The sequence below is a fragment of the Ambystoma mexicanum genome, chromosome 1p (assembly GCF_040938575.1).
Source record: "Ambystoma mexicanum isolate Mex_15411 chromosome 1p, UKY_AmexF1_1, whole genome shotgun sequence".
In the NCBI taxonomy this organism is placed as follows: Eukaryota; Metazoa; Chordata; class Amphibia; order Caudata; family Ambystomatidae; genus Ambystoma; species Ambystoma mexicanum.
Genome location: NC_090921.1, coordinates 984348659 through 984369351, shown reverse-complemented (window position 1 = coordinate 984369351; position 20693 = coordinate 984348659). Strand labels below are relative to the sequence as shown.

The 20693-nt window shown below is 45.7% G+C and overlaps 1 protein-coding gene across 1 annotated transcript in view; it reads left to right on the top strand.

The window, feature by feature from the left end:
• Positions 1–18329, top strand: part of ZNF319 (zinc finger protein 319) — a 124650-nt gene extending 106321 nt beyond the window's left edge. The window contains exon 2 of the mRNA XM_069654454.1: positions 12497–18329. Within this exon, the coding sequence (XP_069510555.1) occupies positions 12772–14673 (1902 nt within the window). The 5' untranslated portion in view covers positions 12497–12771 and the 3' untranslated portion in view covers positions 14674–18329. The remainder of the gene's footprint in view (positions 1–12496) is intronic.
• Positions 18330–20693: the final 2364 nt, after the last annotated feature.

Sequence of the window (20693 nt, the reverse complement as noted above, 5' to 3'; positions counted from 1 at the left end):
CAGCTCTGTCACCAGCTTTGACACGCTCCTACCGGATGGCTACAAGATCCTCTCTCTGCCTAGGCCCAACCGCTCTGGTGGGGGTGTTGCCCTTATCTTCCCTGAGTGGATTCCTGCCTCTGTCACTCCTACACAGACCTACTGCTCTTTTGAATGCCTTGTCTGCCGGCTCTCTCTCTCTCTCTCCTAACCATTCCCTTACTGTGGCCACTATCTATCGGCCACCAGGTCAGGTTTCCTCCTTCCTCTCCGAGTGGGCGGACCTCTCCTCCTCTCTCTTGGCCTCAACCACTCGACTCTTCTTTCTTGGCGACTTCAACATCCACCTGGACGCCTCCTGTCCTCCCTCTGGACACTTTTGTGACCTCTGCGACTCTCTCTCACTCACCATTCTCCCCTCCGGCCCGACTCACTCTGCAGGGCACACTCTTGATGCACTGATCTCCTCTGATCTTCCCCTCTCTGCCCCCATCTCCACTCCACTCTCCTGGAGTGATCAGGCTCTCCTATCCTCCCACCTCACACTCTCTACCCCTCGGGCCAAGCCACCTTCATCACTGCCACCCACCTTCGCGGTCATCCGACCCATGAAGCGCGTGTCAGTTGAGGCTTTTGCCACCACCTTCTCTCAACAGCCCCCCCCCCCCCCCCTCCTCTTTGGCTGACTCCCACCCTGACACAGCCCTCTCCATGCTCCACTCTGCTATATCTGATACTCTTGATATCCTTGCCCCTGTCATGGGAATCCGCCTGAAGCCCAAAGCCAAGTGTAACTCCTGGTATGATTCTGATCTCGTCACCCTAAAATGCAAGTGCAGGGTGGCTGAGAGGAAATGGCGTGCTTCATGTTCATCCTCTGACAAACTGGCCTGCCGCCTGCTGCAACGGCAATATCGGCTCTCCGTTCTCACCAAGAAGAGAGTCCATATCCAATCCGGATCTCTACGGCATCCAACAACTTGGCCGAACTCTTTAAACTCTGCAAGGAACTGGCCAACCCTGCTGCTGACTCTACATCTCCTGTCCCCTCCCAGGCCCTCTGCACAGCAGACTCAGTCCTGGTCTCGCTCTCCTCTTCTTGCCTCCCTCCCTCTATCTCCTGCTTTTCCTCTGACCCTTCTGCTGGCACCCCCCCTTCCTCCCTCCCTCCCTCTGTCTTTCCCCTTTTCTCTGCAGACGAGGTTTCTCGACAAGTCCGATCAATGAATGTCTCGTCAAAACAGGTCCACCCCTGTTCCTCCAAAACCATCAAGGACCACATCGACTCCCTGGCTCTTGCCCTGGCTGATTTCTGCAATCCCTCCTTCGCCACTGGAGTCTTCCCATCCCCCCCGAAGCACTCCCTTGTGCACCTTCTTCTTAAGAAACCCTCTGCCGACTCCTCCTGCCCGGCTAACTACCGCCCAATCTCCATCACTCCCTTCCTGGGCAAACTCCTGGAGAAACTAGCCATCTCCCATCTTAATCTCCACACCGAATCTGTTGGTTGTCTTCACAATCATCAGTCAGGCTTCAGGGCTGCTAGAAGCACGGAAACTGCTCTCCTGAACATCCGTGAAGACCTGCTTTCCAACCTTTATTCCAACACCCTGTGTGTCCTCATCTTGCTTGATCCCTCTTCTGCCTTCGACACTGTCAACCACACCATCCTGCTCAACTGTCTCCGTGATAACCTGGGTATCACAGGACAGGCTCTGGCGTGGCTGACTTCTTTCCTCTCCGACCGACCCCCCCCCCAGGTCCAACTTGGGGCCTTCCTCTCTGTAATCTTTCTCTCTACCTGTGGTGTCCCCCAGGGATCTAACCTCTCTCCCTGGCTGTTCAACCAATACCTGGTACTCCTTGCCCACCGCATCGCCGCTCTCTGCCCCAATTTTCAGTGGTATGCAGATGATACCCAGCTCATCTTCAGGCTACCCTCGGCCTCCTCCTCCTCCCCCTCCCTCATCGCTGACTGTCTGCTATCCAGGAGTGGTGTGCTGCCAATGACCTCTGCCTTAATGCCAGTAAGACCAAGATTCTACTTATAGGCACACCCTCTCCCTCCTTCCCTGTAGCTCTCTGGCCTGCCTCTCTTGGCCCTCTTCCTGTTCCTACCTGCAAGGCTAAAAACCTCGGGGTCATCTTCGACTCCACACTCTCCTTCTCTCCTCACATCTCCGACGTTTCCAAGAAGTCACACTACCAGCTGCACCTCCTCAGAGGTATTCTTCCTCTCCTCTCCTTCCCCCAGAAGCTCACTGTCTCCAGAGCCCTGGTTCTCTCTAAGCTGGACTATTGCAACAGCCACTATCTAAACCTGCCTGCCTTTACTCTCCGCCCTCTGCAACTTATCCAAAACAGGACTGCAAGACTTGTCCTTGGCCTCAAGCCCAGGGATCGTATCTCTCCAGGACTGAAATCTCTGCACTGGCTCCCAGTGGCTGCAAGGATTAAGTTCAAAACCTTCTGCATTATCCACAAGGCCTTCTGGGGCTTGGGGCTGCATTACCTTCAACTCTCTCTTCCTAAATACCTTCCTTCCCGGGCTCTCCGCTCATCTGCCTCCAACTCCCTCAGGGTCAGCGGCTTCTACAAGCAACAAGTTGGTGGTCGATATCTCTCTCTCTCTCTCTCTCTCTCTCTCTCTCTCTCTCTCTCTCTCTCTCTCTCTCTCTCTCTCTCTCTCTCTCTCTCTCTCTCTCTCTCTCAGGAGTCTCTCTCTCTCTCAGGAGCCTCCCTCTCTCTCTCTCAGGAGCCTTCCTCTCTCTCTCTCTCTCTCTCTCTCTCTCTCAGGAGCCTCCCTCTCTCTCAGGAGTATCCATCTCTCTCTCTCTCTCTCTCAGGATCCTCCCTCTCTCTCTCTCAGGAGCCTCTCTCTCTCCCTCTCTCTCTCTCTCTCCCTCTCTCTCTCTCTCTCTCCCTCTCTCTCTCCCTCTCTCTCTCAGGAGCCTCCCTCTCTCTGTAACAGCCTTCCTGCCTCCCTGAAACTTGAGGAGAACCATCTCTGGTTCCGGAAACACCTCAAAACCTTCCTCTTTGCTTCTGCTTTCTCTGCCTCTCTCCCCTGCTGAAACCCCCTGCCTAACCTGTTCTGGTTACCTGGCCACCCTCTGACCTTGGGGCCAGGTCCCACCCCTTGCACTCCTGCCCTGCCTCCCTGGAGACCCCCTGCACTTAGGGACTGTTTTCTGTATCCCTTCAGTCCCCCCCCCCACCAGCACTTCTGCTCTACCTGGCACTTGCCACCTTCAGGCCGTTTACCTATCGTATTTATTCCTCCATCCCTTGTACTGCACTTCCCCTCTCCCTTCCCCCAGGCACTTTTCCCTCCTCCCTACCCTTGCACTTGCGCGATCTGAATGACACTTGGCCTAGTAGGTTCGTTTGTCTGTCTTTCCATTGTTTTTCTCTTCCCTGCCTCGTCGCGCCTTGAAACACCTGTGTATAGGCGCGTTATAAATATCATATCATATCATAGCCCGGTTGCCCAGACAACACATGGCAACCTTCTTCAATCCATTCACAGCAACCTATGGTTGACCAGGATCTTTTAGCTGTGATATTTTTGAATGCGCACTCTTGTTCGTATTACATTTTGCATAATTAAGGTCTGCAAGCTGGTACAGGACAGCTACAGTTTACCTCAATATCATTTAATACATTATTAATAGGCTGTGCCCAATTGGTGGGCATTACAACACAAGACTTTGTACTCCAAATCTAATCGTTTGGTATTTTTTCCAATTCAGTTACAGCTTTGAAAAAGACCTGAAGTAAGGTTGAAATACTTATTGCCTGTCTGTTATGCAATTGAGGTCTTATGCAGGGAGCAACTGCATGGACTATCCTTCATACTTTGATTTTTTTTTTGTTAATTCACATTAAACACATTATTCAGTCTTATCATATATCTCCTCCACGCGCATTGTTGTCTAGGGTTACCAGTTTTCAGTTTTACTTCACTGGACCTTCAGGGTTTGGGCCCCTTACCCTGACATAGGCTGAGGGACACACTGTTTCTCCAACTTTAGCATTTACTTAGATCAAGCGCAGGTGATCCAACAGTAGTTGGCCCTCCTCTATTGTTGCCCCTTTAGTGCCATATATATCCTGCTCCCAGTATTTTACATCTTTTTAGAAAGTCCAGAGTAGCCTCCTAATGCAATCGTACCATTATTAATAACTTTATTAATAGATTTGAGTTTCATGGTTTGTACAACCCATTAATCAAATTTAAAGACCTCTATACACCCTGTACCGCATACAAATTCCCAACTACTTATTAAATGTATCTAGTTCGACCTTCTGCCCCTCACAAATTAATTTTCCATCATCCCCCTCTCATTAATATATTTCATAAATACGTTGTCCGAATACAGTTTTATTACGCAAACTTTTTTCTAACAGTGCCATTGGCAAATATATCCTTCACAACAGGGGTTATATAGGAGGTTGTCTATAGTTGGTCGGAGAGGGCTAAGGTTACTCTATTCGATATTTATGTAGCCAACAGCTGTCAAGAGGCCTTTTATGAAGACTGTTAACCCTGGATTTTTGAATTCCTGAATAGATTCTGACTAAAAGTTGGGTCATGTAGCCGACTGGTTGTATCCCAGGTTCTACGTTAAAACATCGAAGCCTAGAACCACGCAGCCTTCTATGCCGAAGCTCACAGCTTTGCATTTCGAAAATGTCAAATGCATTCATTCATGTCAGCTTCGGCATAGAAGGCTGCGCGGTAGTGTCGTGCTTTCCATGTAATGGAAGCGGGGGACACCCCCCCTCCTCCCCTGCTCCCATTGTTCGGCATTGTGGGATTTGGGATTTTTGGTCACGCCGAATGCGCACTAAACACACATTAGGCTTTTATTTTCTGGCATTTTGTGAGAATGCTGTATCCCAGACAATTTAGGCCGGCTATGGAAAGCAGAAAGTTTTATAGCAGAGAAAATGTAATATTTTCTTCTTAAAAACAACGCATTTCCACTATTAAATAACAATGAAGTGAACAGCATGATTTTATCTATAAAAAATAAAATGTAAGTGTACACTACATGTTCTTTTAAATTCTTTTTCTGCTCCTTTCTCCAATGGGGCTCAATTACTAAACCTATGGCAGTCTCATACCGTTCTCTTGGCAAAATCTAAACGAGGACCTTTTAGAATGTTCCCCTGCAAACCTATATCTCTTTTAAAAATGTTACTAAGATCTATGGAAGGGTATTAGTTGAATGGCGAGCTGACATGTTGCAAAGGTGTTGCCTACATGACTGGAGGATATAAGCTAAATTTATAAAGAGCACAGGGAAGAACAACCCTATTGGGGAAGGGCTTAAATATTAAGAGGGGTGCAAACCGGGATGATCCAATTGCCAGTCTTCACGGTCTTGGTTGCTCTTGCCCAACCAAGTGAACATCAATAACATATGGTGAGAACCTACTTGCAAGAGGTATGAGACAGGCAAGCCCCTTTTCCTTTTTGGTTTTCCTGTTCGAGCCTGCTACCTAGAAAATTAGACAAAATCATTTGATACCTGTCTGGAGTTCAGCATAAAATGGCACACTTTGTCTGAAAATGTTTTCTTTTTTAATACACAACTTCATAAACTCATTCACTGCATTGTTTGACTCTCATCACATTGTTCATGATGTGGCAGGCTTTAAAACCAACTATACAACATCTAGGTAATTGGCTATCACAGAGGGTTGTACCTTGTTACATCGAAGTTAATTACTTCATGGTAATTCTCTTTGATGCAAATATTGTGTCTCTTTAATATATTTTTTTATAATTGAGTTAGGCCCGCTTACCTACCACCACCCACTATTTTATCCACCCCCGTTATTACCCTTAACCCCAAACATACCTGTTTCAATTACTTTGCTACAAAGGAACTGCATCAAAGTGAATTACCACGAAGTAATTCACTTTGACGTAACAGTATATGACAGAGAGATGGGAAACGATACACCACCTTTTGGAAGGCATATGATTTCAGAAGCGTTGAAAATATACTTGGACGTATATTGCGCAACCTCATGGCTCTCTCTAAGCAGAGTCTTTCTAGTATATTGGTGGATGTTTTAGTGGACTCGCAGAGATGCGCAAGACTGGAGGTCTTTTGGTTTGGCAGAAGGAATTGCATTAAAATGAATCTTCTCCCAAGAATGTCCCATACTTTTCAGTCACTACCTGTTAAAATTCCTCTTTCGTGCATTTTTGATCTACATGGGGACGCAGATACAAAAACATGATTGTACCCTTAAGATCAGGTAAGTCATTTGATATTTATACACTTTGTTTACAATTAATTTAGGATACTCTCAAATGAGAGGCAGGAAGACCTGCAAACATCAAAAATAACTTTGACTGATCCCATTATATCGATTGCCCTGGGTATTACAAACCCAGAGGGATCAAATGTGAAATATAAACTGCTTTTAGAGATCAACCCTCTCCTATTGTGTGGTAGGAATTGCAAGTTAGACGAGCATTGGCAATGCCAACAGTTTGAGCTTTTGTGTAGGCATGGGAAAGGCACTGCTGTAATGGTATTAACTGGCCATTGGTGGTAGCAGGTGCAAATGGTGCGAGTACCTGGGGATCTAATAGCAGTTCCTGGCAAATGCCTAATACATATACACAAGCCAAAACGGTTGGCTTTGCCAATGCTTGTTTTTAACAGATCCTACAGTGAAGACACACATATTGCTTATAAATAGAGTAAGGCAGACTGGTTAGGACATTTTTACTATACCAGCAGCATGTTAACAGATCCAATTAAGTAATTAACTCTCAGAAGACTGCTTTGAAAAAACATTGGCAGGCACTTTGATTGCAAGGTTTGATGGTAAGGCTTGAGTAAAGCAAGTTCAAAGAGTTCCCATGAGGAGGTGCTTTGGTCTCGGAGGTGCAGGAACTGGGTAGGAATGCCATAGGGATTGGCATGGCCACGGGCAGTCAATTGGTGCCCAAATAACACCTACAACCTTTGTGTCCCTCCTCGTATGCCTTTTCTCTTCTGGTATGCTCTAATACAATACTTTCTGCTTATAGGTGGTACAAGCGCCACCTAATAGCTCAAACTAAAAAACGTCATGCCCCCTCGCCTATGATTCTGGTAGTGGTTAATACTCACTTATTGCATGGGATGAGGGGGGGACTAAAGGGACTGTCAGTTATGCAGAACAGCTGATTTCATGCTTCCTGAAATGGAGCACTTTAGGTACTTGTGTATTAGGCATTAGGTAGCTAGCTATGGAATGTCCGATGGTGGGTCTGAATTTTGAAACTCTATTGGACCAGCGATTTGCTACCCATAGAATATCATAGTTACAAATCGTTCACTCAAAATAAAATGCCCAAACATTCCCAGATGGGAAACATCTTCAGGTGGGGCGCTTACCTGGCTCTTGGTCATACATCTGAACTTGGGTGCACCGGTCTATGACAGTTCAAAGTACTGACATATATACGCTTCTTTTCCTTGGACTCCTCTGAATTGTGCTGGAGACAATGTGAGGACAGGGTTACACTCTACAGTTATTAGATGTGTCCCAAGACAATGAGCAGGTGTCTGCAACCTGCAGCTCTCTATATGTTCTGGACTACGGTGTTCCCTTACAATTGACTATGCTGGCTAAGGTTCATGGCAGTTGTAGTCCAAGCATGTCGAGACACAAAGGTTGCAGGACCCTCTTTAGAGCCAAATTGTACCTCGGATTAAGAAAATGGGAGGGATTGAGTTGCCCCTCAATGCCTGGGTAATTTTGCTAGGAGGCACAGTTGATGATTGGTTGTGCCTACTATCTTCTAATGCAAACAAGCTTCTCACCCAGGAACTTGTAGAGACTAAACTCATGCTGGCCCATGAATGGGAATAGTCGCTAGCCACTCTTGTCAATCTGGTGGAGCAAATTATGGCATCTGTAGGTTTTACTCCATCAGACTTATGCCTTTCAAGTGTGCCTCAAGAAGATCTATTTTAATTCCGATTAATGTTAAATCACACCAAAATTGTGCTCCTCTTTATTTATATGATAATTTATTATTTTCTCTACTGATATTACACACAACTTACAGATAACCAGTAAGTAGCCGCCCCTCCTCAAAGAAACATGGAATCTCATCTTCAAGTGGATCTTGAAAACGTAACAATAACCCTTGAGAAAGTCTGTACTTTCTCAAAACTTATTGTTCTGTTTTCAAGATCCGTACGCAGGTGAGATACCATGTTTCTTTATGAGATGGGGTGTATGTTACGTGTGTAATATCAATGGAGGAAAGAAACACGTGATGATACAAATGAGTAACATAATTCTGGTGTGGTTAACATTCATTGTAAATGCAACAGTCTTCTTGTGCTGCTCTTGCAAGGCATAAGTAAGTCTCAGCGAGGAAAACGTACATTTGCTTTTAACAGCCTATGTTACGAAACAAGGCTGCATCCTCCGGGAAAGCGTTGCTTCCTTCCATCTCCCCAATGCATTCGCCTCGCACATAAAGAGATAAATAGAAGCGCAGCTAACGCTGGCCTGCACCCCAATCTGTCTGTTCGTCATGGAGAATATCTCTGCAACTACTTAAAAATAAATATTATACTATTTTGATTTATGTAAACTCGTCCGATGTTGTCCAACGGGAGAACCCCCAATGTGTAAAACCAGGGTCCGAAATTGAGGGGAGCTTGGAGCTATTTAGCTCCTGTTTAGAGCCTAGAGGAGCCTGGTTCCAACAGGCACAGGAGATACTTTTGGCTCCCCAGGCCAACCAATGCCGAACAATCACATCTATGTGAATTCAACAATCTGTAAACAAACATGCACACCCCTCTATATGTCGCTTAAAAATAACCGATGGACACAATTATAGGTTTCCTTATTATGTGAAAGTTATAATTGTGGGACGCTATGTGCTAGCTCCTTGTCACGCCATGGTAGCTCCTGGTCACTGGTTAATTCTGGATACCCGGGTGTGGCTTTTAGCTCCTGCTTACCCAATCTTAATTTGAATCCCTGCAAAACCCTCCTATGTGACCTAACAGCTCGGGACGTTGTAGGCAAAGACCCCTGTGGGCTCTGATACTAAATGACACTGGCGTGTTCGGGGGACTTGATTAGACGTTGGAGATACGTTGGAGATGCTATCCGAGTCCAATTCCAATGTGGGTGGAGGTGGATTAATGTATTTACCAGAAGGTAAACCCTTGCATTTTAGCACCGATGTTAAGGGTACTTGTTTAACAAATAATGTCCCAACAGTCTAGTGAATATGCACTTCTCTGTGCATTATTCTTTAACCAGGTTTGACATTTAATGTCCAGTTCTTTTTCGTAGTCTAAATATAAAATGTCTTTTTCTGTTTCTCTTTCTTCAGAGAGGTGGGTCTATAAATCACCCACACATCTTTTGTTGTTCTTATTTTTCTCATATTCATTTTTTTTTTGTTTACCATATTTTACAATATTTTCATTGGTACTGGTCTCATTCTTTGACACGTTTTGTTTGTTTTCCTGCCCATTCTATTCTGGGCTAAATGTATCCAAAAGATACTTAGACATGTGGCGTCGAAACATATAACACAAAGTGATGGGAGGCAAACCTTGATTTACCTGTGTTGCAGTCCCCTATACAATGGTAACAATTATTCATATGCAAAAACACAAATAATTTGCAAGAATTGTATTTCATAAATTAATTAGCAAGTGTACCACTAAAGGTGTGTAAAAGACACAAACACATGACAAAAGAGTAATATGCTGAGAGTTTTTTCAGTGTAAACTACTGTCTAAAGAGTCCGGATGTGCACATAGATCATGTGGACTAGGTAGAGGTTAGAACTTGGGTTTGCATTCCTCTTATGCGGTTCTGTGAGTGCTTTCTAAGGGGTAAACGGAAGTTAGAACGTCTAAGTTATATTAGATACAGATCAAGTGTTCAATGGTAAAGTGTTCATGAGTGGTCATGGGACCCATTCTTGGACGACGTCGCTATGGGCTAGCTCTTGTAGAACAGATACTCAAAGGTTGAGTGCTGTCTTCGCTGGACGTTTCGGTGATAGGAAAGTGGTCTGCCTTCTTCTGGACCTAGAATGTGGTAACCCTGGCTAATTTACCGATTTTACTACGTGCATAAAGATATATAAATGACTGTTAAATACATTATAAAAGACTACAAAAAGCTTTGTTGCCGGGGCCGCCATTTGCAGTCAAATGAGACTAACATTGAGTTGAGATTTCACATGGGTCGGACGAGGAATAGTATAATGTACTGTACGGTTTATAGTGATATTTTCGAAACCCATATTTTCTAATGCCATTTTTCTCAACACCAAATTTGCCGACATTTTTTTTTCTAATTGTTTTTTTTAATTTCATTTTTAAAATTGGGGGTTTGCCCCAAAACCCCTGTTTTTTTATCTACACCTTTTTTTTTTTACTAACGAAACCCAAAAAAACAACATTTTTTAAAAGATGGCAAATAAATTGTTCGACAAAGGTTTTTCGACATAATGTCATTCGAAAAATATCTTTTGGAAAATATGGCCGGATACCGTACTGTACTTGTCGGTAAAATGGCCCCCCGAGTGCTTGCAGAGCTGGAAGAGGGGGAGATATACTGAGCTAAACCTTGCTCTGTTTGCCGTTACATGGTGGTGGTGTTTAAACACACATAATGCTTAGATACTTAGCATGTTCCTGGAGTAGGACACTACGCAGGCTTCAGAAGCATACGCCCGTATTGGGCAGTAGGGGACCAAAATGTTGTTTACTACGTTGGGAAGGGAGTAGGGGTGTTTGGGCACTAGGGTTTGTATAATTTGGCTGCGAGCTCATGGGTTGTGGAGGTGTTACCCCCACCTCTGTTTAGGATTGATATTTGTTTGTTCCAAGATATCTTGCGCATGAAACAAAAAGGGGAAAGCGTATTCTTTGTATCATTGTTTGTAAATGATTGTGTTCTTTATTGATAAAGGTGATCTAAGTGGTCAGCCGACAAGTGTTTCGACCTCTGGGTCTTTATCAAGGCTGAGTCATTACCATATTTGTCAGTTTGTGCCACAGTGGTGACATAATGTGATATTAGTGTGTACAGATATAGTTTGAGTTTGTGATTTGACAATGTACAAGAGCAGTGTGGATTACATGTTATTTTGACAATAATATAGTGGTTATGGCGGGAGGGAAGAGGAAGTAAAAAAGGACCTACCTGGTGCGTTTAAGTCCATAGACCGAGTGGTGTGGTGATGGTTCACGATTGTTGGTTTGAGTGGATGCCTTCCACTGGTTCGCTTGAAGGACTATGACAAGTTGGGCCATATGGGCGTGGGTCTGGGAATGATCAAGGGGTTGAGTCAAGACTTGGTTGCTAGAATCTAATTGCAGGCCCATGTGGGCTGGTTTTGGGCAGCTGGAAGTCTAAGGGCTGCTAGCATGTGAAGGGACCCTGTCTTGAGGCATGGTCTGATCTTGGTGCTAGGTAATTACATTGTAGGGCAGTTGGGTGTGGCTGTGTCTGTCAGAGGTCTATTCATTTTGAGGCGGTGGGCACTGTGGTTGACCTCTATGCTTGGTTCATTAGGTGCATGTTTAGTGCGTATGGGGCCTGTGTTTGGTTGCTCTTATAAATTGCAACCAATTGCTTGTTTTGAGAATTACGGCCTATAGCCCAATAATAGGGCCTAAAAGGCAAAACAGTTTTGGCCTTTTTTGTGAACGTGATTGTGATTCATTAAACAAAAGAGCAGCCGGCGGGCTTGCTCACTGAGGGGTGGTGTGTTCATTATAGCCCAGTGCTTTATTGGCCCCCAAGTATATAGGTCCATGAGCCTTAAATGTGCCATGGGTCTAGCACATGCTTGTCGTGCTTTTGTAGAAGCTAGTGGGCTAGTGGACTGAGGATTAATGTTCAGTCACGTGTTTGGTTGTTGAACCTAATTATTAAGGTGCGGATTGGTGCTCTGGAATCTTAGGGGTACAAGGGGAGTGATATGGTGATGTCTCAGGAGCCCCAAGACCTCTGTGATTAACCATTGCTGGAACCAGTTCTCTGGTTACCCTGGGATTACCCCAAGCGGGAACCGTTTAGAGGAAAGTGGTGTGGGTGATGAGAGTAAAGTACAGTGCACTCACTATCGTGACTACTGTGTTTCTATTGCAGCAGCCCTCTTGATTCTAGATAGCTCATCCACCATTAACTAGTTTACCCTCTGCTCTTTGCCTGTGTGGATGAAAAGGAACTGATTGAAGTTGAAACACAGCTTGTTTAAAGGGAATGTAGGCATTGGTACAAGTCGGCATGAACATGCACTCCTGACACTATTTCTTTCTTTGCTGTGTAAAAAGGTACTGTCGCCTGCTGCGCTAGGAAGGGCATTTTTTAGTCTAGAGGATGCAGTGTGTGTGGCAGCTACTGGGCTGAGAGTCGCTTGTACTTTTTTCTGTTGTGTTGGCATATGCTCCGTAATCGGTGACCTTCCTTGAGAGCTGACTGAGTTTTCTTTCTCTTACTGCAGGGTTGTTTCTTCACGACATCAGCCAGATATATACATGAAATTACCCTGGATACGGGAGTGGAATGGTCATGAGGTTGTTCGCAAAACTGAATTCCCTTTTTTCTATAACAGAAGAAAATACTAGGATAGCGGCTGTCCCAAAGTACAGCTGCTTCAAACCTGAGGTTATCTTCTCCCACTCAGAAATGCACTTGTGAAAATCTGTCTACTTAAATTCTCTCGTCTTAGAAAAAGCTGAAGAATCCGCTGCCAAAACGTGTTTCTTCTTTACAAGCATGTCGGAAGGCTGGCTGCCACAGCAACAGCCAGCACAGCAGCCTCAGCATCCAGCCCAGCAACAAACGCAACCACTGCACCCAGCCCAGCAGCAACCACAACAACCACTGCACCCATCCCAGCAGCAGCCACAGCATCCATCCCAGCATCAGCCGCAGCAACCACCTCAGCATCCATCCCAACAGCAGCAGCCACCACAGCATCAGTCCCAACAACCACAGCATCCCCCACAACAACAGCATCCAACTGCACAGCAGCATCCATCCCAGCAGCAGCAGCATCATGTTGGGGTATTGGCAGCACTCGGGGACCATGCTCTACCACCAAACATTGTGGAGAATCCTTTGGGCTGTGCAGTATATGGCATCCTTCTCCAGCCAGACCCCAACTTGCAGCACCACCAGCACCCACCAGTGACCGGGACAGAGTCAATAAACAAATGTAACTTGTGTGGGCATGACCTTACCCACCTTTCGAACCCCCATGACCACCAGTGCCTGACAAGTCATGATCGATCTTTTCAGTGCACCCAGTGCATGAAGATCTTCCACCAGGCCACAGACCTGTTAGAGCACCAGTGCGTGCAGGTGGAGCAAAAACCCTTTGTTTGTGGAGTGTGCAAGATGGGATTTTCACTGCTCACATCTCTTGCTCAACACCACAACGTACACAATGGAGCTGCCATGAAGTGCTCCATTTGTGAGAAGACCTACAAAACTCCAGAGGCAGAACCACAGCCACCAGTTTCTACTTTGGTTCCACCTGATGGCTCTGATAAGCCATATAGTTGCACCATCTGCCAGAAGACCTTCAAGCATCTTTCAGAGCTCTCACGCCATGAACGTGTACACACTGGTGAGAGGCCATACAAGTGTACGCTATGCGACAAAAGCTTCAGCCAGTCCTCGCACCTCGTTCACCATAAGCGCACACACAGCTCAGAGCGGCCCTACAAGTGCACAGTTTGTGAAAAGTCCTTCAAGCACCGCTCTCACCTGGTGCGACACATGTACGCACACTCGGGTGAGCATCTCTTCCGCTGTAACATCTGTGAGCTGCACTTCAAGGAGTCTTCTGAGCTATTGCACCATCCATGCACACCAGTGGGCGAGCGTCCATTTCGCTGTGGGGAGTGCCAGAAGTCTTTCAAACGCCCATCAGACTTGCGCCAGCATGAACGCACCCACAGTGAGGAGCGGCCCTTTAAGTGTGACTTGTGCCAAATGAGCTTCAAGCAGCAGTATGCTCTAATGCGCCACCGCCGTACTCATAAGGTAGAGGAGCCCTTCAAGTGTAACTTGTGTGAAAAAGGCTTTGTGCAACCTGCACACCTCATCTACCACCAGCATGTCCATGGCATTGAGAACCTGTTTAAGTGCAATGTGTGCCAGAAGGGCTTCAACCAGTCCTCAGAACTACTGCGGCATAAGTGCGTGCAAAGCGCAGAGCGCCCCTTCAAGTGCACTCTTTGTAACAAGTCCTATAAACGTTCCTCGGCTCTACAGAAGCATCAGTCTGCACACTGTGCAGAAAAGCCACTCAAGTGTACGCTGTGTGAACGCCGCTTCTTTTCCTCCTCCGAGTTTGTGCAGCACCGCTGTGACCCAGCTCGTGAGAAACCACTTAAGTGCCCTGACTGTGAGAAGCGCTTCAAGTATGCCTCCGATCTGCAACGGCACAGGCGGGTGCACACTGGGGAGAAGCCATACAAATGCCCTTCATGTGAAAAGGCGTTTAAGCAACGAGAGCACCTTAACAAGCACCATAGCGTGCATGCCAGAGAGCAGCAGTTTAAGTGCATGTGGTGTGGGGAGCGCTTTTTAGACCTGACATTGCTGCAAGAGCACAGTGTGCAGCACACTGCAGAGGGTGCTTATCAGGTTGCAGCTTGCTTGCCATGACCAGCCACCACAAGTGACAGCTGCCATAGCGATGCCATCAACTAGTTTGGAGCTTGGGCCCGCTTCCTACAAACAATTAGAATTGTTTGCACTGGGTTGATTGGACACGCAGGTGCTTTCTGTTCCCCAAATAACTGCCAGTTTATGTTCTGTCAACCATCCCCATAGGTAACTAAGCACCCAAAAGGCGACTCCTGCAATAATTTGGGGAGCATACGAATTGACTTTGAAACTTCTGTCAATTTAGAGGCATTGGATCACTCAAACCTTATACAGGTGTACATTCCATTTCATGCGGATGTCAACTTCTCCACGTGACTTTACAATTCCACTTTCCTGCTCCAGACTGCTTGCAAATATGCCTTTTTAGAGGGCTGCAAGGCACACTCGTGACATTAGTATTTTGAAATGTTAATTAGTGCAACTTGGGGAGGGACCAATTCTCCTGCATGATGGGGAGAAGGAGTAACTTCAAATATCTATAAAAGATCAGGGCCATTCCAGCAAGTTCTAGTTGCCTATTACTTTCTGATGAAACAGATATTTAGTTGAAGCCAGACAAGGAGTTTGGCTTATGCCGAGATAATTAACAATTATTTTAAATGTAAGTGAGCATTTGAAGCAGTGTAACTGTTTCCAGTACTTTAGTCTCCTCTATCGGGCTGTTTCATTTCCCTCTTTTAATAGTCAGCGAGTTTGGTGGCCACTTAACCAGACTTCTTGGGGAGCAGTTTGGGGGTTTGACTTTGTATAGAGGTTGATCCCTCTACAGAAGAGTCCCATTCCCATGTCGTAGCCCAAGTCTTGATCTATGGTTTGAAGACTAATCTGTAGTAGCAGGGCACTTGCACTTCTTTGGAGGGGTCTCAAATGTGTAGCATGTCGGGCCTTGGGTCGGAACAATTTACTCTGCTTCTAGCATAATTTAAACTGTATATATGTGTATATATTTATGTGTATGCTAAACCTCTGTTCCAGCTGTGTATGCATTAAGCCACATTACTCTACTAGAGTATTTCATTTGCAGACTCTCCAATCAAGATGATGCCTTCACTTCAGTTGGTATAACTTGGATGACTCTGGTGAGATTATATAGATGCTAAATCAACGCATACCGTCTCTGATTGTTCGTCAATATTACTTTCAAGAGGCTTTGTGGATCGAAAAAACAATACCTGCTTCTCCAGCCAACGCCCTCTCGTCCCGTTATCACACTTGACCCCAATAATTGACCAATATTGGGGTTGATAGCAGCCGAGAGTTCTTCTACTGGATACACACCTCAGTTGCCAGCGGTTTTCACAAGCATGGGGCCTTTCTCCTGCCGAACAGCCTAAAGGGTAACCTAGGACGATGGCCCGCAGTCCTTCAAAATAGATTTAGTCTACATGTCTTATGTTCCCCAGTCTACATTCTCATCAGCCGTGAGCTCCAACAATGTATCCGATGTCCCTGCTCTCCCAGTTAGGGGGTTGCGGTTGGAGAGCCTGAAGTAAAGTAAAAAGATTTTCAATGGGCACCTTAAACTTCCTAAAAAATATCACACACAAAGCTTTTGTGATCATGTTCCACTGTGACGAGACTTGAGACCTGTTAAATACCCTCCAAACTGCTAAAAATTAAGACCTAATTGAATCATATAAATTAAAGTGAAGCTGAGGGAAGGGGGGCTATTGTAAAACTGTATACTGCTTTGCCTTCCAATGAAGGATTTATACCCCTTGATGTGTCCTCCACATTGGAAGACTCCATTATACAACCTGTTTGACCAATGGCGGATAATTCATAGGTTGGAGATTGGCGCATCCCTACTATACTGTTGTGCTCTGTGTAAATCATAAGTATTGATGGTCAGCATAGCCTGTCACAGCATCCATGGTTTCAGCCCTCTGGAAAGAACTGACGTTTTATTGTTTGTCTTGTGGGCAGTACTGTGAAGTGGACTTGGGGATACCAGCCTTTTGTTTAGTTTGTTTGCTTGCTACAGAACTGTGTTGGCTACTTTTGTCCAGTTGTCTTGCTTGCACACTACATATGTTCAAGAAAGGCGGAGGGGCAATGCACCACTTGCATAAGCATGCCGTGGCATATGTGTTGGGGCCGGACTGGTCTTGGATCGTCATATGTACTGGTATATATGTTGCATTGGGAATGTGGATCTGTATACACCTACATCTGCGAACATGGGATTGGCGTTCATGTAAGACAAACGGAAGGTTGTAGGACTGAAAGTAATATGTATTGTTTGATGTCCTTCCCTGCAGTTGTTGGCGAATATGGGGCAGTAAATGCACTTAGTGGCTGGACGATTTGTGGGACTTTAATTGTGCGGGTTAGTGGACCTGTCGAAATGTGCCTTTTTGGACTGGTGTGCAAGTGAGAATGTAATTGACCTGTTGTGTTTGATGAGTTTCATGTGGGGTGACAGTTACTTTTTAAACTGACTTGCTGACAAGGAAGACTGTCCCTGTAGGTTAATGGATGTCTGGATCTGTACAATTCTGGTCTGCGTGAAAGTGAGTGGAGCAGTGCTCTAGAGATTATGGCGTATGATGGTCTGTGACTCAATTTGGTGTGTTTGCCTTACAGATTGGCTGGTCACACATGGTTGGGCCTTGTTGCGCTTGGTGCTAAGAGAAAGAAAACATAATATTTTACTTTCAGCTTTTAGGTTGTGTAACTTGGTAGGCCAGTTGGATGTGTCGGCAGTGATTGTGGTTCTTCTATCTGTGCAAGTTACTGTCAAATGGGAAGTGAGTGCATTTTGTCATATGGGACTTTGATAGTGTTTTTCATTGTAAGGTACAGTGACAGTGCAAGTTGTTCAAATGAGAATGACGTGATACGTTGGTTCCGTGTGGTTCTGCTGGAGTTAGCTGCAAGTGTGACACTGCATAGGTTGATGAAATACATGGAACAGGTAACACGGGTTTGGTGAACATGCAGGGACAATTGCATGGCTTGGTTAATGGATGTAACTCGCCCAGTGGGTTGGCAATTGTATGAGGCTTACATAATCTTGCTCGGCATGTGTGCTGGACAATGGCTTCAAATATTACACACTTGTGTTGGATTGTGCCTCCTCGGATGAAGTACATGGTGAATTATGGCACTCTTATTTTATGTACATGGGAGACCTACTGAATGGGTATAATATGTGGATGCGCTGGTTGCCATGTCGTTTTAGTTGAATACCTGTCTTTTAGCTCATTTTACACGGCAGGCAGACTGTTGATCATATGCACGTGCAAGTATGTACATGTTCGGGGCTGATTCTTTTTTTTACTTTTACCTGCAACATCAGCTGAACTGTTTTGCGTATGTGCTCCTCTCCTGGTGGCGTGAACAGCAAAGAATGCATGGGTTTCGGTGTGTGGTGGATGCAGAATGTTTGGTGGAGTGCAGGACTGTGAGTGTGGATTTGATTGTGTGCTGGATTGAAGGCAAAGTTTGAAAAAAGTTGTGATGTTACTGAGTGACTTGGTGTATATGTTGGACTGTCCCAATATGCAAGGCCCTGAACGATGGTAGGAAGAATCATTCTGTGTTTTAGCTGTTTGTGGATCTTCCTAGCTGCCTGGTGAGATGTACAGTGTATACTTTGCTCTAGGTTTAAAATATTAGAAATCCAAATAAAGAACCTGTTTGTTTTTTTTCTTTAGCGTATGCTAACAAGATGCATGTTCAGACTACATCATAATTATCCTTTATTTGTACACTGTCATTTTGTGATTCTGCGCACCACCCTTGCTTCTAAGACTTGGGTCCGGGTACATAACAGACACTAAATCTACTAACAACAAATGGTGTATTCCAATAAAACCACCTGAGTGGAAAGAAATCCTAGGAAGAAGGGGTGGGGACAAAAATGTTAATCGTTAGCCGCCATCGAAAGAAAGCCCTATCGCAATCAAGTCGTTGGTTTAAGAAGGTGATCTGTGATTAAGTGTGGTTTTGCAGCATGCCTTTATTGTAGATTTATATGTGGGGTGCTTTTGTTGCTTTGTTCATATATCAATCACCCCCGAGTCGGTGGGCTTACATGGCTGTATTGGTCCCCCAGCCCGAGCCTAGGCAGGCCTGAGCGAGCGAGGGCTGTGGGCTGTTACCAGCCATGTATGCACCTCAGATGAGGGGGTGATGCTATTCGTACTCTGGGTTTGCCCGGGGTGCAAATACACTTTTCTCAATTTTATTTTTTACGGGCGATGGGCTCTGCACGGGTTGCGCAAGCCCAATCTCCTGTAAAAAAGAAAAAAAATGACCACTTCCGTTCCCTTGGCAGTAGGTGGAAGGCGCCGCCAGTAAGGTCCGGCTGGTGAGGGGGTGGGGATGAAACAGGGTGAAACTTCATGTTGCCTTCACACAATAAAGATGGCACCAACTGGGGAAGGGCCTCAGGTGACTGCAAAGTGCGGGTGGTACACTGTGTTCTTGCCCACATTGCCACTTACCGGATTGGCTGAGTGCCCTTCCCTGGGTGCGATTAGAGTATATTGCAAAACACAATGACTTCACATTATTTGAAAAAAATCAATTTGAAGGGACATTAAGGTTCCAACTGAACTCCTGCAAGTCATAATCCCAACCCCACAGTGAATGATCTCAAATATGATCAGATATTCTGTCAGTGATCATATGTCATAAGTGACCAGTCCTCTCATTCGGCACAAGAATGTGGCTATTAGTGGAGTGGTCTTGAATGTTCTGTTCCCCCTGCAAGGGAGCCGCTAAATCGCTTCCTTTCTGGAAATACTAACAACTGAGATGCCAGAAGGGAGACCCTTCTGCATGCTTTCTTGCGGACAGCAAATAAGATGTGTTGCGACAGTAGCCCGATAGCACATGTATATGCAAGGGTCAAAGGGGCAAGAATGCAGAGTGGCCAAATCCTATAGCAAACTTGTAAGTATTCCATCAAAGTTAGAAAGCAGAAGAATCCTCTCACCTTTTATATTCTGTCCAGAGTGTCAGATTATACTCTTTATTGCATATGTTCTTTCCTTGGTCAGAGGGTAATAATGCTCTGATTACTTACCAGTAATTTCTATCACTCCAAGTCCTACTCTTCCTCGTCCCAGTACTTACGTCATGGCTTCCCACAGAGATTAAACCAAATCCATTTCACATGTTTCTACTCGCCCTTCCTCCCCTATAAAGAGGGTGCTTACCTCTAAAATGACGTTTCATACCAAACTGCCAGGACAACTCCTCCAGCACGGGAGGGAGGGTGTAAATACGGGAATGAGGAAGATTAGGACTAGGACTAATGTAGATTACTGGTAAGTAATCAGAGCACTAACCCCACACCCCCCTCCCCCATAAGTCCCTCTTACCAGGTCTTATTTCATGAAGGCATACACAAGCCGGAGCCGAATCGACTACACTGAGACACAATATGCAGCAAGTGAATTTAATTGGCAAGCAGACAGCCCCTAGCAGAACAATAGTAACCCTACCTTCCCCTTCTCCAGGGAGGTGTAAATGATAATGATGAGCGAAAGTCAAAGTGGAGGTCCAGGTGGCAGCCCGGCAGATGTCCAAGATTGAAGCTCCCCTGTCTTCTGCCCATGATGCTCCAATCCCCTTCAGAGCGGTCCTGAATCCCTGGGAGAGGAGTAGTGCCTCCGATGGAATAGGCCATAATGATGTATCTCGCAACCACCGACTGATGGTCACAGAGGAAGCCTTTCGTCCCTTCCCAGAAGCCCAGAAGATGACAGAGACTGTTAGACTTCTTTAAAGACCGGATCCCGTTTGGGTAAGACAGGCGAAATTCTCTGATGTCGAGGTGTGCCAGAACCTATGCTTCCTCAGGAGGGAGATCAGGAGGGAGGGAGGAGATGAGGGCCTCCTGGGACGTGGGAGGTTGAAACCACCTTGGGTCGAATGGCCGGTCACAGTGTAGTGTGATGGGCCAAGCTTGTTGATTTGGCTTGCCGCAGAATTGGCCACTAGAAAGGCTGTTTTCAAGCTCAGAAAGGTTAGCTCTATAGACTCCAACGGGACAAATGGGGCCT